Raw genomic sequence first — 26164 nt, 5'->3', positions numbered from 1 at the left:
AGGGTTAGAGATTAAAAAGCATATTAAGACAGGAACGCTGCCACTGAGTAGTTAATGGTGCAAAAAAAAAGAAAAAAAAATATGTTGACCGAACAATCTATAAACGTCTTTCATCTTAGATTGAGGGGAGTTGGTTTCTATTTATCAACTAGAAATAACTTTTCATGTGGGACTTAACAGTGATCGGTTTGCATCTATGAGAGGTGACTAGATTCTGGTGTTTAAGATATACTGCATTAAACATCGGAGACATTCAGAAGCTCGTTACAGAGAGGTTGGTGTGAGTTTTGTGCGCGCTGAGCATTGTTTTTGGCCGCCCAGCCCTGAATTTACCTTTTCTTTTTCTTTTTTTTTAAATATAATTTATTGTCAAATTGGCTAACATACAGTGGGTATAGTGTGCTCTTGGTTTTGGGGGTAGATTCCCTTGGTTCATCGCTTACATACAACACCCAGTGCTCATCCCAACAAGTGCCCTCCTCGATGCCCATCACCCATGTTCCCCTTTCCCCCATCCCCCATAAGCCCTCAGTTTGCTCTCTGTATTTAAGAGTCTCTTGTGGCTTGCCTCCCCCCACTCTGTAACTATTTTTCCCCTTCTCTTCCCCCGTGGTCTTCCATTAAGTTTCTCATACGTGAAACAAGTTTATCATATATGAAAACATATGATACCTGTCTTTCTCTGACTGACTTATTTCACTTAGCATAATAGCCTCCAGTTCCATCCACGTTGCTGCAAATGGCATGATTTTATTCTTCCTCGTTGCCAAGGAGTATTCCATTGTATATATAAACCACATCTTCTTTACCCGCTGAATCTACCTTTTCTCCCAGTGGAATCTACCTTTCTCACTCCTTTGGAAATGTAACGTGCCAGATATCTGCACTTTCTGGTGCCAGGCTGGAAACCTCATGAATCAAATATACCTGGGCCACATCTTAACAATCAATGCCTGTTCATGGGCTTAAAACTGATGGATTCAGAGTCCTTGTGGGTAAATCCTAGGAATCTGCATTAAAATTTTTAAAATTTTTTTAATGTTTATTTATTTTTAAAAATTTTTAATGTTTATTTATTTTTGAGAGAGAGACAGTGCAAGCCAGGGAGGGGCAGAGAGAGAGAGAAAGAGAGAGAGGGAGAGAGGGAGACACAATATGAAACAGGCTCCAGGCTCTGAGCTGTCAGCACAGAGCCCGATGTGGGGCTCGAACTCACAAACCATGAGATCATGACCTAAGCCGAAGCTGAACACCCAACCAACTGAGCCACCCAGGCGCCCCCCCCCATTTTTTTTTAATGTTTATTCATTTTTTGAGAGAGAGAGAGAGGGAGACAAAGCATGAGCCAGGGAGGGGCAGAGAGAGAGAGAGAGAGAGAGAGAGAGAGAGACAGAATCTGAAACAGGCTCCAGGCTCTGAGCTGTCAGCACAGAGCCCGATGTGGGGCTCGAACTCACAAACCATGAGATCATGACCTGAGCCGAAGCTGAACACCCAACCAACTGAGCCACCCAGGTGCCCCCCCCCCATTTTTTTTAATGTTTATTCATTTTTTGAGAGAGAGAGAGACAAAGCATGAGCCAGGGAGGGGAAGAGAGAGAGAGAGAGAGACAGGATCTGAAGCAGGCTCCAGGCTCTGTGCTGAGCACAGAGACTGATGCAGGGCTCGAACCCACCAACAGTGAGATCCCGCCACCCCCCCCCCCCCCCGTCGGTTTGCACAAAAAGGCTGTAAAACTCATGTGCAGGCACGTAGCTGGCGTATTCGTTTTCTGTTCCTGCTTTACACATCACCACAGGCTTCGTGGCTTGAGACAACGTACATTCATTGCCTCAGAGTTTTGTGGGTCTGGAGCCTGGGCACAGCAGAACTGGGTCCTGTGTTCAGGGTATCACATGGCAGGAATGGCATTGCCGACCAGGTAAGAATCTCATGAGGCTCCAGGTGCTCTTCCAGACTTACGTGACTACTGGCAGAATCCATGTCCCTGGGGCTGTGGTACTTAGGGCGACTGAGTCTTCCAAGATCAGCAGGGGAAGATCTCACTCTTTGAAAGGTGTCGCCTGATTAGGTCAGGCCCACCCTGGAGAAACGTTCTTTGGATTAATTCAATGCCGACTGGTTAGATCTCTTACTATATCTGGAAAACCACCTCATCCTTGCCATGTGACATAACATCAACATGGGAGTAGTATTCCATCACCTTTGCTATGTACCTTTGATTAGAAGTCAGTTACAGGTCCATCCACACTCAAGGGTTACACAAACCCATGGATACCCAACCGCAGGGGCCACAGGGCTGTCACAGTTCCCCTTCCAGAGCTAGTAAAGCTAAGCTTAGGCCCAGACTGACTCCAGGTGTAGAAGTCCATGGCTCCAGGGTCCATGCTGTTAACTCTTATGACCTTTCTCCCCTTGAAGAAAGTAAGAAAACACCCAGGGGCGCCTGGGTGGCTCAGTCAGCTAAGTTCAACTCTTGACTTCAGCTCAGGTCACGATCTCACGGTTCATGAGTTCGAGCTCTGTGTTGGGCTCTGTGCCGAGAGAGCGGAAACTGCTTGGGATCCTCTCTCCCTCTCTCTCTCTTTGCCCCTCCCCTGCGTGCACGTGCGTTCTCTCTCTCTTTCTCTCAAAAATAAATAAACGTTAAAAGAAAAAAGAAAAGAAAACACTCAGAAGACACGCCGGGTACTCCGCAATAACTCTCTTCACACCCCCACTTTTAGAGGTCTGTTTTAAGAGAAACCATAACCACCTGCAGTTTGTAAGTTCAGGAAGAGACTTCCAAAGTCTCTCCAAACACTCAGGTTATATAAGTCATTTCGATTTGTTTATATTCTGAGCCAGAAATAACCCTGGGGTTTGAGATTTGAGACTCGAATTCTCAAAAAATAACCGGGGCTCTGCTTTTTGTCTTTGAAACAGACGAAGTGATTGAGAAGAAACCGTCAGCACCTGCCTTCTATAGACCGGACAGCATGGATCAGCCATTTACTGTGAATTCTCTGGTAGGTAATGCCCACCGGTAGCTTACAGATGGTCTGAAAACCCAAAAAGAAGAACAGAAACATAGCGAATGTGAAATGAGTCACCATTACTTCAAGAAGTTTTGTACTTGTCGCTTTTCATCCATCTGTGTGGTCCTCGCCTTTGAGGAAGTGACTAATAAAGCCATCTTTGCTGGAACTAAAAATAATGCCTTGGTCCACAAAACTGTGAAATTTTAATTTCTCTGGTTAGACTCCAAGAGCGTGGTCCTTCAGCAGAACACCGGGGAAGGAGAACTACAGAGTTGACTTTGTAGGAGGGACCTCAGCTTCTTTCCAGATAAAAATGGGAAGCTTACCTTGTGTGGTAGGGACCCAGGGAAACATTCTGTGTGTAACACGTAGACACTGCTTTGGAATCCTGCGTAAATGGCCGCGTACTTGGAACTTCCTTCTTCTCACGTTTCCCCTCACAACCCAACACCGTAGGCACCTTCTCCAGGTGCATCTTGGAAAGAACAAGATGGCGGAGAGGAAGTAACAGGGGCCCTGGGATCACAGAGGCATAGTCTGTGTCCCAGATCGTTCTCTGGGTGAGAATGTAGGCACATTATATAATCTCCATGGCCCCGTTTTTGTACTTTGTGCCTTTCGACAATTGGGAACAATATTTTTAACGTTCCCAGCCTGTCACGAGGGCTTGATAAAGGGGAGCCGTTAGGACCGTCCCCCTTCTCCTGACGAGCCTCCCACCCCGCTCACCGCAGCCCTGTGGCCCCGTGGACAGCACTAACAGCCACAGTGGCCCGAGCGCCTGACATCTGCAAAGCTTTAGCCCCAGAACACAGAGAAAGGCAGGGCCTGGTTCTTGCTCCAAAACAGGTTGGGACCCAAGTCCTCTTGGCCAAGATCGCCCTCACAGGTGCTCAGCTGCTCGGACAGGGCGAGGAGCAGAGAACTGTAGGAACTTCTTCACTTTCCGACCCCGTGTGGTCCGGGCACCGTGGGGGAATCGAGGCGGCCCCCCTCATCCTTTTCGAGGGTCTTGTGTGTTTTCTAGAACATTGTGTAGAAATGATTAAAATGTTAGTGGACGTCTCAATGTAAAAATGAACAGTGAGGCGCTTTTCCAGCTGGGGATTTTGCGTTTTCATGCAAGAACCCCACACGCAAACCCAACCAACGTTACAGATTGACGAAGGTGCCGGGCTCTTCCCGGTTTACTTCCGAAATCAGTTTTGCATTCGGGAAGAACAGGACCATTCAGTAGAGGAAAAGTAAATCGTATTTTTACTTTCAGGGGAAAAGATAATCTAGGTATAATCACATTGCAGCTTTTTCTCTGTTTCTCCTTTCTTTGTACATTTATTGATTATCGTCTGTGCCGCAAGGAATACGCTCCATCCTAGGCAGCGAGGCTGGATGGACAATGATTCTTGCCCCTCCAGGAGTTCCCAAGGAACTGAAAACAGTATCCACAAATAATTATAATTCAGCGTGGACTCTATAGTAATAAAAAGTGGACAAATTACTTTTGCACGTACAAGAGGCTGGAAACCCCCTTTGGAAAGCGCGCTAATTTCCACAGATTTTTCTTTCTCCCCATCATGTTCTGACGTCACCGAAGCCTTTATCTGTGGTCGAATGGTGACATTTTCCTTTAGTGCTGCTGAGCACTGCACTGAGCGTGGTGGCTGTGCTGCTGGACTTCTCACCTAGTGACAAGATGGCACCCTAGTCAGGCACCTGAGGCTCGGCCTCCACAGGCTTCCATTCCTGCCTCTGAGGAGCGGAAGCCTCTGACAGCTTCTCTGAAATTAGAAAGTCTTTTTTTTTTTTTAATGTTTTTTTATTTTTTGAGAGAGAGACAGAGCATGAGCGGGGGAGGGGCAGAGAGAGAGAGGGAGACACAGAATCCGAAGCAGGCTCCAGGCTCTGAGCGGTCAGCACAGAGCCCGACGCGGGGTTCGAACCCACGGACCACGAGATCATGACCCAAGCCGAAGTCGGACGCTTAACCGACTGAGCCACCCAGATGCCCCTGAAATTAGAAAGTCTTTTCAGAAATGAGAATGGCACCGCAGGGTTTGGCTAGAAGGAAGTGTGCCTTAATTTAAGGTGAAGTCTCTTAGGAAGGGCTGAGTTCACTCACACCTGTCTGATCTCAGAATCCTGGGCCACTTGAGAGTAGATTTAAGGTGCCATTGTCACAAATCTGGTGTCCCAGGTTTTCTTCATAACTTGGACCCAAAGACAGGCTGTGGGAGGCTGATAAGTCTTATTTCTTCTGTTCTTTTTTTTTTAATGTCTATTTATTTATCTTGAGGGAGGTGGGGCAGAGAGAGAGAGAGAGAAGGAGGGAGAGAGACAGTCCCAAGCAGGCTCTGCACTATCGGCCCGAAGTCTGACGCACAGCTCAAGCTCACAAACTGTGAGATCATGACCTGAGCTGAAATCAAGAGTCGGACACTAAGCCGAATGAGCCACCCAGGCGCCCCTGTCCCTTCTGTTCTAAATTGACCTGGGCACCCAGTCCCGGGAGACCTTCAGGGCAGAGACGCCCAGGCCCTGAGAGTTCTCTCAGGGAGAAGGAAACAGAGAGAACGTGTTTGTGCTTCTCAGGCTGGTTATAGAGCATACTTTCTAGAAGAATGATTCCAGGTCCCTTCAAAACTGCCACCAAAACAGACCTCAGGCCATTGCAAGACCTGCAAACGTCCGATTCATTGCACCCTGTCCTTGAACCTTGGCTCCGTAACGCACAGCCAGACGGAAACCGTGTCTACCTCGATTACTCGTTTAGCTGTCCACATACCTTTTCATCACGTGCTCTGCCCAGACTGTAGTCCACCGACCCTCGACTGACGGAGGCAGACTTGGAGACCTAATTCTGCTCTGGGCTAATTCCATTAAAAAAAAACCAAACCTCTCTTCAACTGTGTCCTTCAAGGACAGCAGTACAATACTTTCTTTCCAAAGTAACTAATACAAAAATCTGCAACGGCCATAAATTCATTTATAGGCTATGATTTTCATACAGGCATGTCATTAGATTCTTTCCATTCTTTCTTTCAATTCTTTCCTGAACTATTTTTTTGTGGTTTGCTTTTACTGTCCCGCCGGATGCATTATCTTGACCATCCTTTCCTAAAATGATTTTTAAAGACCTGCAGACAAATTTTATTGCATAAGGCACTATTCATGACACAGAGGTTGGGAACTGCATATAAGTAGCATTGGAACAAGGCTTACGATCATTGCGTTTTTAAGAATTTGTCACATACACTTGTCGCACAAAGGCTTCGCTTTTGTTGTATCGTTAACTCTTTTTAAAAAAAATTTTTTTAATGTTTATTTATTTTTGAGAAGAGAGAGACAGAGCATGAGGGGGGGAGGAGAGAGAAAGAGGGAGACACAGAATCCGAAGCGGACTCCAGGCTCTGAGCCGTCAGCACAGAGCCCGACATGATCTCACGAACCGTGAGATCATGACCTGAGCCGAAGTCGGACGCTTAACCGACTGAGCCACCCAGGCACCCCGTCGTATCGTTAACTCTTACGGAACGTTCTCCTTGGGTACTGACGTCAGGTACTTAGTACAGAAGATACATCCAGAATCGCAGTCCTATTCATTTCTTACCATAACCAGAGATTCAAATTTTGCTTTGCAGAGAAAGCTAGCTGCCATGCCTGACCACACGGATGTTTCCCTCAGCCCGGAAGAGCGAGTCCGTGCCCTGAGCAAGCTTGGCTGTAATATCACCATCACGGAGGATATCACCCCCCGCCGCTACTTTAGATCCGGAGTGGAGTTGGAAAGGATGGCTTCGGTGTATATGGAGGAAGGAAATTTGGAAAATGCCTTTGTCCTTTATAATAAATTTATAACGTAAGTCTTTAGTCTCGGAGGCCTTCAACATGAGAAAAGTGGGGACATGCTCACAAGCTGTTTTGGTGAGACGGTTTGGACGCCAGGAATATTTTCCCATTCAGACCAGTTTTGCAATCTCTAAAAGCGTTACGTGTCCAGGCTTTTAAGTCAGGAAGGAATGTATTCAAACGCGTCCCCACACCATTTCTGAGGCTCGGGATGGAGTGAGGTTCGGGGACAGGAGATACCTTCTCTACAGGCCAGTGCAGTGACCTGCGTATCTTTCTCTTTGACACTTCTCACAAAGGAAATGTCTTGTTTTATGCCATTCTCCCCCACAGGGATGTAAGTGTTTTGCGCGAGTAGGAGCCAGATTGTAGCTCTGTCTACGGTGCCTAGAACATGCCATTAACAGGTTTTTTTTTTTTATTTTTTAACGTTTATTTATTTTTGAGAGACAGAAAGAATGCATGAGCAGGGGAGAAGCAGACAGAGAGGGAGACGCAGAATCGGAAGCAGGCTCCAGGCTCCGAGCCGTCAGCCCAGAGCCCGACGTGGGGCTCGAACCCACGAACCGTGAGATCGTGACCTGAGCCGAAGTCGCACGCTTAATCCACTGAGCCACCCAGGCGCCCTGCCGTTAACAGTTTTAAAGTTTGATTGGATGGGTTGCGACTGGGGGATAAGTTGGCAGTTATATGAAGGATCTGATTCAGGGATAGAAAGGAACAGTCAGTTTCACATTGTAGTTTGTTTTGTTTTGTTTTGTTTTGTTTTTTTAAGCAATGGAGAGAGCTTCAGCAAATATGGAGCCTACCTGGCTCAGAGCAGAGCTATTCTTTTTTTTTTTTTTTTTTAAGTTTATTTATTTTGAGAGAGGGAGCATGTGCACGAACAGGGGAGGAGCAGAGAGAGGGAGAGAGAGAATCCCAAATCCCAACCAGACTCCTCGCTGCTAGTGCGAAGCCTAATGTGGGGCTCAGTTCATGGATCTCGACATCACGACCAGAGCCACAATCAAGTCAGAGGCTTAACCGACTGAGCCACCCAGGCGCCTCTAGCGTGAATATTTTTTTACAAAAGCAATTTATTTAGCTGTGTAATAACGTTCTGGATAAAAGAGCTTCCAGAACGTTGAGTGGGAGTGGCCGCCTCGGAACAGCCGTGTAGAAAACAGCATCGTTCCCGTTAGACACTTTTTAGTAATGTGTCCCGGCTTAAGAATTAACAGAAGTGAGGTCTGGAGTTTCCTCCCTCATTTGCCCGTTTACTGGTGGGAGGATCTGTTACCAGTAACTGTTCAATCTAAGCTGAAACTCGTACTTTTATTTTAACTGAAACTCACATGTTGGTTGATTTCACTAGTTCCATTGGGGACTTAACCCGAGGACCTCTGAGAAGTTGGTGGTTCGCAACACTCAGCCTACTGGGGAAGACCGTTAGTTTCTAGAGAGCCAACCAATGAATGTGAAATTGGAGGCCACCAGGCATCATGGATAGTGCACGTGTTCCAAAAGTCTTAATTTCTGAACTCTAAGTTACCGATCGGTAATATTTCTTGTTTTGCCTTCTCCTTGCGTGTTTGTACACATTTCTGTGGAAACGTTAAGTGTGGTAAAACCAAAAAGCCACTATACTGAGTCATCAGAGTGTGTGAATTCCCTTCTGTTATTAACCACGAGACAACCTGTAATTCAGTTGTCCTGTGCGGGCCTCAGTTCCTTATCTACAAATGGAAGACTTACGGGCAGAAATCTCTAAGCTCTCTTCAACTCTAAACGTTTGTGACTTTATTCTGTTTATAAAGCTTTAGGCAACTAACACTTTACATAGCCTCTTTAAGCCGTAATTTTCTTATTCAAAGAGATGAGAGTTATGGGCACCCGGGTGGCTCAGTTGGTTAAGCGTCCGACTTCGGCTCAGGTCATGATCTTGCAGTCGAGCCCTGCATCTGGCTCTGTGCTGACAGCTCGGAGCCTAGAGCCTGCTTCGGATTCTGTCTCCCTGTCTGCCCCTTTCTCTGTCTCTCTCTCTCTCTCTGAAAAATAAACATTAAAAAAAAAAAAAAGAAATGAGAGTTATTTTACCATTCCACTGTCGCCTGTAGGCAGCATGACGAAGGCAAGCAGCTGTGATCTGTAAGGAGGAGAACGCCAATAATGATAAGGTATCATATATTAGCTGATCAAAAATAGTGTTTATAGGGGCGCCTGGGTGGCGCAGTCGGTTAAGCGTCCGACTTCAGCCAGGTCACGATCTCGTGGTCCGTGAGTTCGAGCCCCGCATCAGGCTCTGGGCTGATGGCTCGGAGCCTGGAGCCTGTTTCCGATTCTGTGTCTCCCTCTCTCTCTGCCCCTCCCCCGTTCATGCTCTGTCTCTCTCTGTCCCAAAAATAAATAAAAAACGTTGAAAAAAAAAATTAAAAAAAAAAAAAATAGTGTTTATAGCCCACCATGATCCATCAAGGAAGGACTATTTCTTTATTTAACAAATATTTATTGAGCACACATTATGAGCTGGACCCTATTCTACCAGTAGGGATACATCAGTAAGAAAAAAAAAAACACACACCCAAAATTCCCTGCCCTTGTGAAACAAAATGTTCGTTTACCCTGAAAGTGATGCATCTGGTTTGCTCTTGGGATTTCCCTTTACGTCCACTGTCCCTTGTTCCTCAAGAAGGTGATGAATAATGAACTCCTAGTGAGCACCTCCTAATCCACTAGGGATTCTGGCTGTTATTTCTCTTAGTTGTGACTTTTCAGCGAAGAATTTTTGCTCAGCAGACACCACGGCACTACGGATTCATCAGTGGTCCTTTGAGTCTTTTTCAGGGCTGAGAAGAGATTACATTGATCTTTTCAGACTCTTAACGTTCTTCCACGACCCTCTGTATTGCCAGCCCCACAAGTGAGTAAGGTGGCGCTGTGGCGGGATTGAACACCCCGCACCTCGAGAAGGACCAATGTGACACGGTCCGTCAGGGAGCAACCTCACCCTCGTAACCTCAGTGCTCCGTCCGCTGAGCTTACCGCCCTGTAATGCCAAAATCATAGGTTCGTGTCCGCCTTTGGTGAAAAGGCTGATGGAAAGGATGTTGGGTAATAATAATGTAATAAACATGTCCATTTGGAAAAGGAGTTTCTTTCTCATACTAGAAACCACTGCCCACCTGCTTCTTCTGTTATATCATGCTAAGGATGTGCTTTGTCTTTTTCTAGCTTGTTTGTAGAAAAGCTTCCCAGCCATCGAGATTACCAGCAGTGTGCGGTACCTGAAAAACAGGATATTATGAAGGTATCGTGGGGTCGATTCTCCCCTGAGGGATCAAATGCTCCCCGAGTCTCCGTTATTGATCTGCCCCTACCTCCTTTCCTCCTTCGTCGCATCCTCTTGAGAGCTTGAGCACAGAAAATTCCATTAGCCAAGATGTTTCGATTTCTTCTTGGACCTTTAATCATCGTTACTGAGCCAGTGTGGGATGTCTAATTGAAACTGGGAGGCGGGGGGAGAAAAGAAGATCAAGAATGTGTTCAATTTGCCCTGTGGCGTGAGGAGGAATTATTCACTGTTCTTCCCAGAGACTGTCGGAAAGTGTGTCCAATTCCCCAGATTTGTTTCAGCGTCATCTTGACTGGTTTTGATTATCCCATATAGTCCCGAACCCCAAAACTGTTTGAAAATCAGTGCCGATTGTTAAGGCGGCCACAAAGTTCTATCTATTTTCTTCTTGTAGGATTAGCCTAAGGGCATAATAAAGTGTTTGTGGATAGCCTGAAATATTCTCAAGGAGAAGTAGAGAGTTGTTGAAAAGTTATTTATTTACCATCAACATTTGCAACTGATATATCAAGCTTCAAACAATTTTAGCTGGAGAATATATCCTTTTAAATAACACGTTTTTAATGTTTCTCCTTTGCCTTAAGTAGTTTGGTTGAACTTACATGGAGAAAGATGAAACCGTATATACAAAGCCAATCACAGCCTGGAATTTTAAATAACTCTCAGAATATACTTGACCATATAATAGAAGAAAGGCTCTCTTACCAGTTACATCTGGCCTGAGGTGGCCTGTAAGAACCCAGATTTTGTCAAACGACCATCTACATTTTTAAAAATCTCTATACACACTTCTCCGAAGGGGCCCTCATTGCCATACCTTATGTAGCATTTCTCTCAATCCTCTTCCTCTTTCAACCTCAGACGATTCTACAGGGGACCCAAGGGCCCAGCCACCAAGCTGAGCCTTTTGCTCTAATTTAGTGTTATTCTTATTTTTGCTTATAGGAAAAAATTCTCCAAAAGCACATACGTTTTCTTTGTGTATGCTTTTTGAATAAATGGATGGATGGATGGATGGATGGATGGATGACAGGAAATTAAAAGAAAAGACATTTTAGTGGGACAGCCTGGCCAGAGTTAGATTCGGATTCTAGTAATAATGGGGCCACCAGCTAGCTGCATGATACTGAAGAAGACTTCTTGTCTCTGTAGGCCTTTGTTCCCTCATCTCTGAAAAGGAGGGTGGTGCTTGGGCTAAATCAGATTTCCCAGATTTTCTGACCACTAAGAATCACTGAGAAGTTGTTTGAGGTCCAGACTCCCCAACCCTGCCCCGAAACATGTTGATTCGGGGAAACCGGGCGTAGGCCTGGGAATCTGTATTTGTACACGAAGCGCCCCAGTTGCCTGTTACGGTCTGTCAAGCCCAGCGGCCCCTCCCTACCATGCTGTCCAGTGTCTTAATCCTGATGCCGCACTGTTTGCCTGCTGTGCGGTGTGCAGTCACAAACCCACCACGTAAACACGGGGTACCTAACTCCACAGAACCCTTGTCCACCTAGTCGAGTCAACAGAGGCTCTTACAAAAGGGATAAGCCTTTCCATTTCCTACTGAAAAGTTGTGTTTTGGAGCCACGGCAAAGAGAAGTTTCTATTTCCGCCATCGTCTTTGGTTACTTGTGTCTTGATTTCTAATACGCATACCAGCTGTTTTTCTTTCTCAGCTGATGATCTGAAAGACTGTACTGAGAATCCCACTAATCAATATGTATATATATATTTTTAAAAGAAACTGAAGGAGATTGCATTCCCAAGGACAGATGAATTGAAAAAGGACCTTTTAAAGAAATATAACGTAGAATACCAAGAATATTTGCAAAGCAAAGTAAGTTCAATTGGTACATTTATTTCGCGACTGTTTTCTGTGCAACTATTTTTTGAATTTCATTTTCATGTGGGTGTTTCAAATGTCATGTGCCTTTCAATTAAAAATTAAAGATACAGGGCTGTAAAGCCAATAACAAATTCATGTTGATATGCAGGTTAAGCATTTGCACCAAAGATGTGGTATTTTTATTTCCTTACAACTCTAATAACGTTGAGAATGACTTAGAATATGGATTTCTTATGGTGATTTAAATACAGCTTTTTGACCAACTCTTGCCAGTGGAACCTGGAGGCAGATGACCACTTTTTGGTGATGAACGGAGCCAGTAGGAGGTAGGGAAAACAGTGTACAGTTTCTGATTATTCTGATCTAGATTATTCTGATCTAATTATGTAGGCCTTGGAAATGTAAATTCGATTCTTGAATATTACAGTCAATATTGCACTAAGATAGATGAATAGCTAACCATATGAACGAAATGTAGTCGTATCACCAATGGACGGTGGCTTCTGGATCATTATTACGTAAAGAGAGATCATGATAATGATGTCTAAGAGGTTGAAAGGCACTGGAAGAAGAAATTGACCAGTCCGTAGGGCCTCAAGTTCAAAGCTTGAATTCTTCCTGTTTTTAACGTTGTTATAAAGGTGGCGTTGCTTTTTTTTTGTTGGATTGTGTGTTTATGTGCTTTGGGATTGTCGCTTGTACTGACTTCCGCTTCAGTTCAATGTCACGAACTCGGCACATGGTCGCAGAATGTCTCTGCTTCCTGGGGGCATAGCCAGGTTTGAGTGCTGAGCTTCCATTAAATGACAGCGGGAATGTTGAAATCTGAAATGTTGAAACTCCTCAAGTGTGCATATTGATGATTTGACTGGAACTATGAAAGATAAGAATGATTTGGGGGACCCAGACAAAGCAACAGCAAAGGAGAGAAAAGCCCAATCCGGTCTTCCTTCACGTCAACGATGCATGTGGTTGCCCCCTCAGGATCTCCCAGGGAGGAAAGGCCTGGTCTGCCTCTGATGATAGCAGTTATATCACAGGCCACAACAGTGTCCCAAAGTAGATGTCATGTGGCAATCTCTGTGGAGACAGAAGGGCCGCCTTTATGCCTAGGAGAGAGAGAGAGAGAGAGAGGAGGAAAGAGGAGGAGAGAGAGATGGGTTTACCCATCAGTAAACCCTCACTGTAGGCAGCCCTGGAATCATCCAGAAGCTTGTTAGAAATGGGAATCTCGGCCCCTAGCCCACAGCTGCCAAATTGGAATCAGCCCTCATAACAAAACCCCGGGTGATTCGTGTGTACCCCAAGTGCTATTGGAAGCTGTGTGCCCCACCCCACCCCTACCAAAGTTAGTTGGTTTTCTTTTTGTTTTTGTTTTTTTTATATACATAATTTTTTAAAAGTAATCTCTACCCCCAGTGTGGGGCTGGAGCTCACCACTGAGATCAAAAGTCGTGTGCTCTACTGACTGAGCCAGCCAGGCAGCCAGCAAAGTTAATTTTTTTTTAGGTTTATTTATTTTTGAGAGAGAGATCCAGTGTGAGCAGGGGAGGGGCAGAGAGAGAGGGAGACGCAGAATCCGAAGCGGGCTCCAGGCTCTGAGCCATCAGCACAGAGCCCGACGCGGGGCTCGAGCCCACGAACCGTGAGATCATGACCTGAGCTGAAATCGGACGTTTAATCAACTGAGCCACCCAAGCATCCCCAAAGTTAGTTTTTATCAAAATCATTTGAGGAACTTATTAAAGATTTGTATTCTCTGACCTAATAATGCCTGGATTTTTTTTTTGTTGTTGTTTTGTTTTGTTTTTTTGAGACTAGGGAACCTAGGATTCATCATCTTAACAAAATTCCCCATTCGTTCTGATAGAGATGGCTGGACCGTTTCCTAGTGACTCCCCTTTCTCCAAAAAGCCCCAGTGGGAAGAGTTCTCGAGTCAGAGGCAAAAACTTCTACGGCAGGGACTGTCCAGTAGAACTTCCTCTGATGATAGACACGTTCTGTGTGGCGCTGTTATGGGAGCCTCTAGCCACGTGGTGCTGAAAAGGTGGCCGGTGTGACCGAGGAACTAAATTTCCAATTTCATTGCATATAACTTAATTTAGATTTAAGTAGTCCATGTGGCCAGTGGCTGTGATTTTGGACGGTGCGGTCTTGGGTGATGTGACCATTTCTGAGATATTTTGCTTTGGTCCGTCGGGCCACCCCGACCATCCTGCCCTTGATTTCCTAATTCTTTTTAAAAGCGCGGGGTATGGAGGGAACTTGACTGCCATAGCCCGCCTCTGGTAAAACGCGGGTGGCTTTGGGACTGCCCCCTTGGCCAACGTAAGGGGCCTCGGCCGTGATGGTTGACATTTTCCTCACTGTCGCGTGAGTGTCCCCGTGGGCGGACCGCGGCCTCTGTGTCTCTGCGTCTGCTAGAAGCCTGCAAGTGTCCAGTCCCGCTTCGAGGTGGCTGCCTTGGAAACTAACCTCTTCTTGCGGCCGCCACGTTTTTTTTTCAGAACAAGTACGACGCCGAGATTCTCAAACGACTGGAGCATCAGAGCCTGATCGAGGCCGAGAGGAAGCGGGTGGCTCGGATGCGCCAGCAGCAGCTGGAGTCGGAGCAGTTCCTGTTTTTCGAAGACCAGCTCAAGAAGCAGGAACTGGCCCGCGGGCAGATGCGCAGCCCGGAGCCCCCCGCGCTGTCCGAGCAGATCGACGGCAGCGCCGCGTCCTGCCTGTGCCCGCGCCACAGCCCTTCCCTGCTGCACGTCTCCGCGGACCAGCCTGGCAAAAGCGACGCGGCCAATTCCGCCAGCCACTCGCCCCCCGTCAACAGGGCTCTGAAGCCCGCGGCCACTCTGAGCGCCGTGCAGAGTAAGTGATGAAACGCATCCCCGCGAGACACGGCTTCTCTTCCGCTGGAGCCGCGGCCCCTAACCGCTGGGAGGTGCTCCTCCTTTCTCTCTTTTTTAAATTGTTTAAAATGTTTATTTATTTTGGAGTGAGAGAGAGACAGAGCGTGAGCAGGGAGACACGGAGTCCCAAGCAGGCTCCAGGCTCCGAGCCGTCAGCACAGAGCCCGACGCGGGGCTCGAACCCACGAACCGTGAGATCGTGACCTGAGCTGAAGTCGGACACTTAACCGACCGAGCCACCCAGGCGCCCCCCTCTTTTCATCATCCAGTGGGATAGGGCCCCCACACGATGCGGTATGAAGGGTGCCACCTGGCTCTTCCTGTCCGTAACCTTAAAATTTGCCCGCCCGGATAGAACAGCACGCTGTAATCAACAGGACTGTATCTGGTCATGGTATAGAGATTTGAAATGAGAAGAATTCCAAGCATTTATTTTTCTTTCATGCATTTTAGCCAAGAAACACATGAATGTTAAAGGTAAATACTTACACCGGAGAGGGAAGAAGATGCTAAGAAAATCGTTTGCTTAAAAATGTAAACATAAATGTTATGGGGCGCCTGGGTGGCTCAGTCGGTTAAGCGTCTGACTCTCGACTTCAACTCAGGTTGTGATCTTGCATTTGTGAGATCAAGCCCCACATCGGACTCTGTGCTGATGGCACAGAGCCTGCTTAGGATTCTCTCTCTCTCTCTCTCTCTCTCTCTCTCTCTACCCCTCCCCTGCTTGCTCTCTATCTCTCAAAATAAATAAAAATAAACTTTAAAAAACCCTGCATTTTAAAAAATGTAGGGGCACATGGGTGGCTCAGTAGTGAAGCGTCTGACTTTAGCTCAGGTCATGATCTCGTGGTCCACAGGTTTGTGCCCCACATCAGTGCTATAGCTTAGACCCTGGAGCCTGCTTTGGATTTTGTGTCTTCCTCTCTCTCTGCCCCTCCCCTGCTTGTGCTCTGTCTCTCTCTCTCTCTCTCTGTCTCTGTCTCTCTCAAAAATAAATAAAAGCATTAAAAAATACAAATACAAATGTAAATGTACATGTTTAGCATGTCCCTGCCCAGGAGGCTCTCCGGCACACAGGTCGTTACCCTCCAGATGGATTATAAGCTTCTGCCAACAGTTGCTTCTGCTTGGTGCCCCTCCGTCGGCACTGGCAAGCTCCCAAACCAAATGGGGTAGATTTTCCCCACAGACACTGTCGGACTGCAGTCTGCGTTTCCATTTATTTTAAAAGAGTTACGATAGGCAACTATTTAATAAGTTACCCTATCACTAATTCTGAAAACAGTGCTTTTACTTAACGATCACCAACTTTCACGAAGCTCTCAGAAACATACGGAAGACACAGGAAAGAGTATCTATCCTATGCCTGATGGTCCGTGAGATCCATTCGCTGCAGCCTGTGCAGGTGAAGGTATATTTGCTTGGTACCTCCAAAAGCCTCACACATCTATGCAGACAGTTGATCTGGGGCACAAAGATGGAAAAATGCTTGCACCTTCCCACTTGTTCACAAAATAATTTATATGCAAAGTGGAATTTTACCTTCCTTCTGGTCAATGTGTACTTTTAAGAGTTTAAAAATAAAATATAGGAAGTGGAACACCTGATAATTTCACTATATATATACATACACACACGCTTTATATATATGGTGCAATTATATATATATATATATATATGTATATATACATATATATATATATATATATATATATAGTTTATTTTGAGAGAGACAGAGTGAGTTGGGGAGAGGGAGAGAGAGAATCCCAATCAGGCTCTGTACTGTCAGCGCAGAGCCCCATGCGGGGCTCGAACTCGTGAACCGTGAGCTCACGACCCGAGCCGAAATCAAGAGTCGAATGCTTAACTGACTGAGCCTCTCAAGGCACCCCTCATTTTTTATATTTATATCGCCCGGTAGTTGCTTGCCAAAAATAGCTCTGATGGATGGGATGGAAGATCTGGTTTTTTTTAGCTTTTTCTGCCTTTTCTGTTTCTTAGATTTAGTGGTTGAAGGACTGCGCTGTGTAGTTTTATCCAGAGACCTCTGCCACAAATTTCTGCTGCTGGCAGAATCTAATACAGTGAGAGGAGTAGAAACGTGTGGAATACTCTGTGGAAAACTGGTATGGTCTTTGTTTCATATCTTTCTGCCCAAGATACACGTTCAGTAGTAATGGCTTTCTTGCGATAAGCAGAACAGAATAAAAGCATCCTAAGAGCTGCAAAAATTATGAAATTATCTTTACCTGGATTAATGACACAAGACTACTGTCATTATGAATGCAATGAATCCTGGGAAATGGATTGCAAAATTTCAGGGATACCGTACAAGCTGGTCGTGAAGAATGAATGAAACCACATATTAAACCTTTGTTTAGAAAAATGATGGATTACAGGTCTTACAATTTCCAAAACCATCTAGTTTTCTAAACCAGAGTTCCATTGCAACGGTTAGTTTCACATGTATTTATGTAATTAACTCTAGCGGGTTTGGTGGGTGACATCTTGCCACCCTTTTCAGACACATGTGGAATAAAATGAGGGTTTCAGACGGTAGTCTCAGGAAGCTGAAATGTTACAGCACAGGTCCCATTTACATACGGAAGATTTCATCCGAAATATGCGATGAAACGACAATGTCAAAACAAGGAGGACAGAAGAGAGAATGTGCATAAGCCTCACTTGCCTACTTGCAAGAAGGCTGAATAATGTTTCGTTGAAAGTGCCCTTCGTAGAGTCATTTGGATACCAGTTTTCAATTCTGGGTCCAGGCACATTTTCTGTCCTGCGCATTCAGCTTGGGAACTGCTGCTTACTTGAATAATACGCTTTAGTCGACACGCGTTCTCCTACCATATTCCAGTTCTACATCTTCACTTTTCCTCCGGGAGAGACGAAGCACAGACAACAAGCACAAGAGCACGGCCTGCCGCGGTCTCCCCACAGCCACCTTGTTTGCCCTTGGGGTGGGGGGCGGGGACTGTGGACGCTTCCTCTTCAAGACCATATGCTGTACCTAGTTTGATGGATTGACTGATTTTTCATTCATTCTTCATCGGGAGACATGTGCTGAGTACCTGCGTTTGGCAGACGCTGGGCTTGGTGTTGGCATTTGCAGCCTAGAGCAGCCACAGTCTTTGCCTGTGACTCTCACATGGTGTCTATGAAGAATCAGACAGGTGACTAGTTATCGGTGGGGCCGGTGCTCTCCCTGGAAGTTCAGGGCATCATGGCCGTGTGTGACTGGGAAACTGACCTTGTCTGGGAAGGTCAAGAAGGGTTTCCCTGAGAAGTGACGTTTACGCCAGGCCTGAAGATAATACATAAAGTTAGCCATGAAAGGCGGGAGGGGGGATGGAGGGAGGAGTTACGATCCAGGCCGAAGGAACAGAGCCCCGTCAGAGCAGAGAGAAAGGGGTCCTCAGGGAGGAGTGGGCACCCACTGTCAGCATGACATCTCCCGCCTGAGGATCGTACCCGCTCTTCTCAGCCTTTTTCCTTCGACTCTTACCTTTTACCTGAAGGGAGTGGTTTGTTTTGCCTTTTTCTTTTTCTGAATGCAAATCCAGAACAGTACCTTAATTATGGGCAATCCCCGTGAGTAGCCCCAGTAGCAGAAGAAAATTAGGTCTGGAAGTGAAATTAAACATAATTAATAAAATAAAAACAAGACCATCAACCTCCACACGCCTTAGAAACGTCCTTCGGTAAAACCACAAAAGCACTTAGTCTCCCGCATCAACCTGCTGCTGTTTTGTTCTGCATTTTTTCCACGGCAAATGTAATACATCAAGGCATTATTTATTAACTAAGCCATCGTGGACCAGCCTGGGATGCTAAGAACTCCTATTTATTATACATCTTCCATTGTGAACATAGGTTTTGAATTCCAGAGAGCTGATTCTCAAGTTTTTGGCAAAGAACCCATTTTTAAGAGGGAGGCTTTGATTTTGAGTGTCGATGGGTTGGGAGGTTGCAGGTGGTGGGACGGATGCTCTCTAGTCTTTTTCTTTTTTTTTAAATATTTTTATTTATTTTTGAGAGAGACCGAGTGTGAACGGGAGAGGGGCAGAGAGAGAGGGAGACACAGAATCCAAAGCAGGCTCCAGGCTCTGAGCTGTCAGCACACAGGCCGACATGGGGCTTGAAGTCATGAGCCGTGAGATCATGACCTGAGCCAAAGTCGGACGCTTAACCGACTGAGCCAACCGGGTGGCCCGGACGCTCTCTAGTCTTACAGCAAATCACTGTATTTCCATTTCAGGTTGTGGGTTTTTGTTTTTTGTTTTTTCGGTTTTTTCCCTTTCAGATGCTCGATATCCTTTTTGCCAATTGTTTTCTAGACGCATAATGAATTTACTATCACCCATGTGATTGTGCCAAAGCAGTCTGCGGGGCCGGACTACTGTGACGTGGAAAATGTGGAAGAGTTATTCAGCGTTCAGGACCAGCACGGCCTCCTCACGCTCGGATGGATCCACGTACGTGCGACCTTTTTTCAGCTGCAGTTTCTGCTTAGTTTTCTGTGGGGTGCTGCTTGCCTCCTTGAGGACATGTAGCTTCCTTCAAATAGCTTCTTATTTGTAATTTTTTTCAAGTGTAACAAATGTCCTGTAATAAATGACTTGCTTTGATGACTTTTGTATGGCCTAATGGAGACCTAGTCAGAGTTTTCATTAATCTTGACTATGCCGTTACTGTTCTCTCTGCCTGTGCCATGGGTCAAAAGTAGATGATTTTAAGAAGATTCCTCAAAAATAGTTCTTTCAAACAGATGTTCGTAAACGTCCGATAGGGACCGTACATTCTTCCGCATCTCCCTTACAGGCCAAGGATGAATTTATCGCTGCATAAACAGCCATGGTGGGGCCGAATATATTGGGTTCGAACCTCCACCAGGCCATCATAGAATCAAGAAAGGGCTTACGAATGAAAAGATTTGAGTGTAAATCTCGGCTCTGCTAAGAATTCTTTACAGAAATGTTGGCAAATGAAGCAATCTGGACATCAGCTTTTATCATCCATAGAACAGATGTCATAATAATTGACTCCATGATAATTGTCTGTGTTAGAATGAGATAACGTCAGTGAATTTTGAAGCACATGTTTCTAGGAACTCAGATAATTGTAGCCGTTGGTTTTGGTGACAGTGCTCTACTTTTCCTCTCCATGGTTTAATCTGTCTGGGGGGACACTTTTCTCTTCAGTCTTATACATTTGGACCTGGGGTAAGGACAACTCATCCCGTGATAGTGGGAATGAGATATGGCCAAGATTTTCAGGGCACATCCAAGAGCCCTGAAAGAGATATTAATGACCTCTTTGTACAGATTTTTTAACATTTTTATTTATTTTTAAGAGGCAGAGAGAGAGAGAGAGAGAGAGAGAGAGAGAGAGGAGGGGGGAGGGGCAGAGAGAGGGAGACGCAGAATCTGAAACAGGCTCAGAGCCCAACTCGGGGCTCGAACCCACCAACCATGAGATCATGACCCGAACTGAAGTCGGACGCTTAACCGAGTGAGCCACCCAGGCGCCCCAATTAGTGACCATTTTTTATTTTACTTGACTTTCAAGGATGCACTGAGTAGGGGCAGGACACATACTTAGATCCCTCACCACACACACACACACAAAATCACCAAGCACTTGGTGCTATGTAATTTCAGAGGGTGCAGGAGACTTTAGTCCCAGCTCTGCCTAGAGGTTACTACGTTCTCTTAGTCTCCTCCTTGTTTCTAGGGACCCTCAATGACCAGGCAGGGCTAGTGAGTGCCCTGTCTCCCTCACTGGATTCGTGTGAGCCATAAGTAAGACACCAAGTGTGAGAGCCCTTTGAAAAATACAACCGCCTCCCAAATGAAAGAAATTATTTCTAATGAAGAGTTTGCAAAACTATCCCAAATATGTCTATTTGATTGATTTAACAGTAAGTAGTGTGCCTTCCTGTGTGCTTAGAAATTGCTGAATTTTAAAAAAATGTTTATTTATCTTTGAGAGGGGAGAAGGGGCAGAGAGAGAGGGGGACAAAGGATCCGAAGCGGGGTCCCCACTGTCAGCACAGAGCCCGATGGGGGGGGGGGGGCTCAAACTCACTAACCATGAGACCATGACCTGAGCCAAAGTCAGACACTTAATTGACTGAGTCTTCCAGGTGCCCCTAGAAATTGCTGAATTTTCAAGGCGCTGTTCAGTTTAATGTGATTTTCTGCGACAGGAATGCATTTTAAAGCAAAATAAATTGTAGCAAAGAAATTCTAACATAAACTGAGAAGGAATGACAGTCCATTATATTATACTTACATTGAAGAGTCAATGTTAGTTACTCTTACAAAACATTTGCCAAATTAAAAAACCGGTTTTCCCCGTATGACCTGTGTATATAGTGTAGGCAATAAGGAAGTTACATCATTTAGATTATGGATTTGGCCAAATTTTAGAAATCCAGGATTTTGCTTTTTGTTTATTTATTTCTCCATGTCAAGTCATTGAAGTTCCATGAAAACGTGTTTAAAACCTATTCCTAAATTGTAGTGGCTGGAAATGACGTTTTGTGATTTTTATTGACCTAATGGTGGCAACAGGTTCCAGAGCTAGTCATGGGAAAGAAGGCCTGAATCAGAATCAGATAGGGCTGGATTCAGATGTAGCCTTCCCACCTTGACTGGCTCTGTGAACTTCTGCACGTTATTTACTCTTCTTCTTAGCTAAGTCTCCTCATCTGTAAAATGGGGATAATAACAGCACTTGTCCCATGTTGTTGTAAGAGTCGAAGGAGATAATATGTGGGAAGTGGCTCGTTCAGTGCCTGGCACGTTGTCGAGTTGCAGTGAATGGCATCGGCAGCCATTGTCACGGTCATGGTTTATGGTCACGGTCATGGTCATGGTCATGGTCATTTTGATTTCCATAGAGGGGGTAGGGTGGGAGCACCATTCTCCCGTGGGAGAGCTGCTATTATCAGAGTAGAAGTGATTCTCTTGGCAGAAATGAGGGGCTCAGGACACTCGTGGTGTGCGTTGAGTGTGCAAATAAATGGACAGGCTGCGTGATTTGTCTGTTTGACAGTCTGTTTGCTTCTCTGCAGCACTAGAGTCCCTCTGAGTGACTCTTGCTTCCTCGCCAAGGCATGGACGGTTCTGCGTAGTGACAGGAGGTTTGCACTGAATCAGATTAACAGGCAGTTAGACCCCCTCTACTCAGACCCTCTCTAAAGATTTGGGTTTTAAAAACCAGGATAATTGCCAGTCTTCTGTTGACCTACGTCTTTATAGACTAAAACCAAGGGTAACTTTTTCCTCGCAGAACACATATCTTCTGTAAATAGATTTCGATGGATTCTACCTTCATTCTATTAATTCTATAAAGTGAAGTGGAAATGAGTTGTAAAATTTTGCATTTCTTTAGCGGACCGTAGTTACGTGGAAAGGCCATGAAGCGATTTTTATCGGCCCATGGCCTTCAGTTAACAATGACAATATTAAAAGAAACAACAACAGCAATAATACGGCAACAAAAACAGCTAATGATTTTGATTCCTTTCCATGCGGTAGGCACTGTTCTAAGAACTTCACATGGATTGTCCCATTTAATTTTAATGTAGCAACCCCATGAAGAAAATGATTATTGTTCTCATTTTACAGCTGGCGAAGTGGGCACGGGGGGTTAAGTAATCTTCTCAGTGTCATATAGGCAGTGAGGGTTGGGACCAGGACCCAGGCGGTCCATGCCAGGGACCTCGGTTTCCTGATTAAAATGGTCACTTTCCTTTCTCAAGGGGAATTGGGGTTGACTGTGCATCAGCCATGGCCTGAGCCCACATCAATACAGGTGCATGTATTTTCATACTCAAGTGTGAACCTCTGATTTGTCTCTCCTAAACACACGTTTGTATAGAGCCCCAAACCTGCAAGATACTTCTTTGGGTTTATAACCTCCCCTTCCTTCTTATCATATGGGGTATTTACTTGCTGTGAAAGATTAGTTCCAAACCCCTTCAACAACTTGCAGAGTTCCATTCTCCCATTTGTAGGGAATGATGCATCCACGGAAAGATACACAGCAAAATGTGGGAAATTCATTGAAACATTGCTTTTGTGTCCATAGTTTTGCATAAAGTATCTGTGAGTTTCCAATCACAGCTCTGTTCCTGACCAGCTGTGTGACCACGGGCAAGTTACTTAAAGGAGACTTGGGATCCCTGTGTGTAAAATTGAGATAATAATAAAACTATCCCTAGCTTCATTGTCATGATTTAATGAGAATCTCTCTCTCTCTCTCTCTTTTTTAGTTTTTATACATACTGTATTAGCTAACATACACTGTAGTCTTGGCTTCAGGAGTAGATTCCCGTGATTCATCACTTACATAAAACTCCCAGTGCTCATCCCAACAAGTGCCCTCCTCAATGCCCATCACCCACTTTCCCCCCCTCCCCAACCCCCATCCCCCATCAACCATCAACCCTCAGTTTGTTCCATGTGAGTCTCTTATGGTTTGCCTCCCTCTCTGTTTTTATCTTATTTTTCCTTCCCTTACCTTTTGTTCATCTGTCGTGTTTCTCAAATTCCACATATGAGTGAAGTCATGTGATATTTATCTTTCTGTCTTATTTCACTTAGCATAATACATTCTAGTTCCTTCCATGTTGTTGCAAATGGCAAGACTTCATTCTTTTTCATCACCGAGTAGTATTCCATTGTGTGTGTGTGTGTGTGTGTGTGTGTGTGTGTGTGTGTGTGTGTCTGAGTGGGTGTATATACCATATATAGAGAGAGACTACTATATATATATAGTATATATATGTATTATATATACTATATATATATATATACTTCCATAAAAGTAGAAATATCTGCCACCTGTAATTTCCTCCCATGGGGCCTCCGTTTTCCACCCTGGTCTGACACGACAGTTCAGCTGCCTGTTCCTCATTCTAGCCCAGCAGGTGCGTGGAGTTGTGTGTGTGTATATATTATACGCGTTAATTTCCGGTTCTGTCTTTTCCAATAAGCAGAAAGTACATGAACACTTCCAAAAGCCTCTTCTGCAAGTCTTGGTCATCCCAAAGATGCACAAAAGGAAGGGTGATGTCAGTGACCCATTTTCTAAAATCCTTATTTAATTAATGATGGATTACTCACTGGAGTTTTCTCTGAGCACGGGCTATGGTCTTGGCTAAGACTCCACTCCTCCAGTGTGATTGTCCTCTTTTCTTTTTATAGACACATCCGACCCAAACTGCGTTCTTGTCCAGTGTTGACCTTCACACTCACTGTTCCTATCAGCTCATGTTGCCAGAGGCCATCGCCATTGTTTGCTCACCGAAGCATAAAGAGTAAGTGCGCCGATCCATGGGGTCCAAGTAAGGCTTTTGCCTGGGGCTGTTGGTGGCGCTTAGATAGGCAGACGCACCGTGCCTTTGGGAAGAAGAGATTGGTGCCAGCCAGCTCCCTTTATACCTGTAGCTCTGCTGTCTCTTCCTTTCTAAGGTCCTTTCCGTAGTAGAATCACTGGCTCTATTTAGTGACGACATTATTCCGGGTCGCCTTGTGAGATCTTACTTCCACTGTATCGTCTCCTGTTGAAGAACAATTTCCAGCCTTAGCTGAATTACCTTCAAAGCCTTTCTAGGTTTGGGAGACAGTGGTTATTGTCGAATGATTATGAGCAGAGGAGTCAGACAGACTTCGAGTGGAATCCCGGCTCCACACTCATGTGGTGTGTGTCTCGCCGGATACGTGACCGCTCTGAGCCTTGGTCTGTTTATCCTTGACACCTGCCCAGCGGGACTGACGTGAAGAAGTGGCTACGTGGCAGTCGGCGTAAAGGGCTTGGCACAGTGACTGGCACCGTAGCTAGCGCTCGACAAATATTTGCTGTTTTCTATAAACAGTATTCACGTTATTAGAAAAAGTAGAAATATCCGCCACCTGTAATTTCCTCCCATGGGGTGTCAGTTTTCCACTCTGGTCTCACACGACAGTTCAGCTGCCTGTTCCCCATTCTAGCCCAGCAGGTGCATGGAGTTGGCGTTGGCCCCCTGGGGGTTTCTCTCTGGGCCAGTTATTGCAAAATCGGCTCAAACTATCTCTGTGGACTTCCTGGTTTTGTGGTTTCTGTCTCCGTCCCGTTTTGAGGAAAATGTATCCTTGGGCCATTCAAACAAAGCCCCCGGAAAGCCAAATGATCCTTAACTTTTGTACATTTGTTCCCACCCTGGAACAGCACGGGCATCTTCAGGCTGACCAACGCCGGCATGCTCGAGGTTTCCGCCTGTAAAAAGAAGGGCTTTCATCCACACACCAAGGACCCCAGGCTGTTCAGTGTGAGTAGGCTGTGTTGACTATTTTTTTCATGTTTTATTTTTGAGAGAGGGAGGGAGGGAGAGAAACTGTGAGCAGGGGAGGGGCAGAGAGGGAAGGAGACACAGAATCTGAAGCAGGCTCCAGGCTCCGAGCTGTCAGCACAGAGCCCGACGTGGGGCTCAAATTCACGAACCGTGTGATCATGACCTGTGCCAAAGTCAGACGCTCAACCAACTGAGCCACTCGGGCGCCCCTGTGTTGACTATTTTTTACAGATACTTGTTTTTCACCTTTTCCTTTCTTTTTTTAAGGAGAGAAACAGTAGGAGTATGATATGGATAAAACACCGTACTGCTTAGTTTGTTGTTTTCTTATCCCGAAAATTAATCTTTGTAGGTACTTCTGGTTTCTTTGCACTATTAATTTATTTACGAGAGAATGCCAGTATTTCTATAGCAGAGTTGATATGCCTAAAGTTACTTTTCCATTTGTGCATGGAAATAGAGTTTTCCTCAGACTCCTTACAATTAAAGAAAATGATGCTAAATGTCTTATGAATTATTTCTGCTCGATGTGGCCACATTAATTTTTCCATAATGGTTCGATGAAAACTGTAATCGTAATTCTTTTTAAAAAAATTTTTTAATGTTGGTTTACTTTTGAGAGAGAGAGAGAGAGAGAGCACGAGCAGGGGAGGGGCAGAGAGAGAGGGAGACAGATTCTGAAGCAGGCTCCAGTCTTTCAGCTGTCAGCACAGAGCCCAGTGCGGGGCTCGAACCTACGAACTGTGAGATCATGACCGGAACCCAAGTCAGACGCTTAACCGACCGTGCCACCCAGGGGCCCCCGTAATCATACCTGCTGATTGGCTTGGATTTAGCCCAAAAGAAATATTATTTGACTCCATCTTTCCTC

At 45.4% G+C, this 26164-nt stretch overlaps 1 protein-coding gene across 2 annotated transcripts in view; it reads left to right on the top strand.

Moving 5' to 3' along the window:
- Window positions 1-26164, top strand: part of STAMBPL1 (STAM binding protein like 1) — a 47171-nt gene that overhangs the window by 20422 nt on the left and 585 nt on the right. For both annotated transcript variants that reach the window (XM_019430053.2, XM_019430056.2), the window contains exons 2-10: window positions 2927-3009; window positions 6660-6877; window positions 10081-10156; window positions 11931-12026; window positions 14544-14901; window positions 16944-17068; window positions 19289-19426; window positions 24167-24279; window positions 25170-25269. In XM_019430053.2, the coding sequence (XP_019285598.1) occupies window positions 2980-3009; window positions 6660-6877; window positions 10081-10156; window positions 11931-12026; window positions 14544-14901; window positions 16944-17068; window positions 19289-19426; window positions 24167-24279; window positions 25170-25269 (1254 nt within the window). In that variant the 5' untranslated portion in view covers window positions 2927-2979. The remainder of the gene's footprint in view (window positions 1-2926; window positions 3010-6659; window positions 6878-10080; window positions 10157-11930; window positions 12027-14543; window positions 14902-16943; window positions 17069-19288; window positions 19427-24166; window positions 24280-25169; window positions 25270-26164) is intronic.

The sequence above is a fragment of the Panthera pardus genome, unplaced genomic scaffold, assembly GCF_024362965.1.
Source record: "Panthera pardus isolate Hobbes unplaced genomic scaffold, ASM2436296v1 HiC_scaffold_22, whole genome shotgun sequence".
Lineage (NCBI taxonomy): Eukaryota > Metazoa > Chordata > Mammalia > Carnivora > Felidae > Panthera > Panthera pardus.
This window is presented reverse-complemented; position numbering and strand designations above follow the sequence as displayed.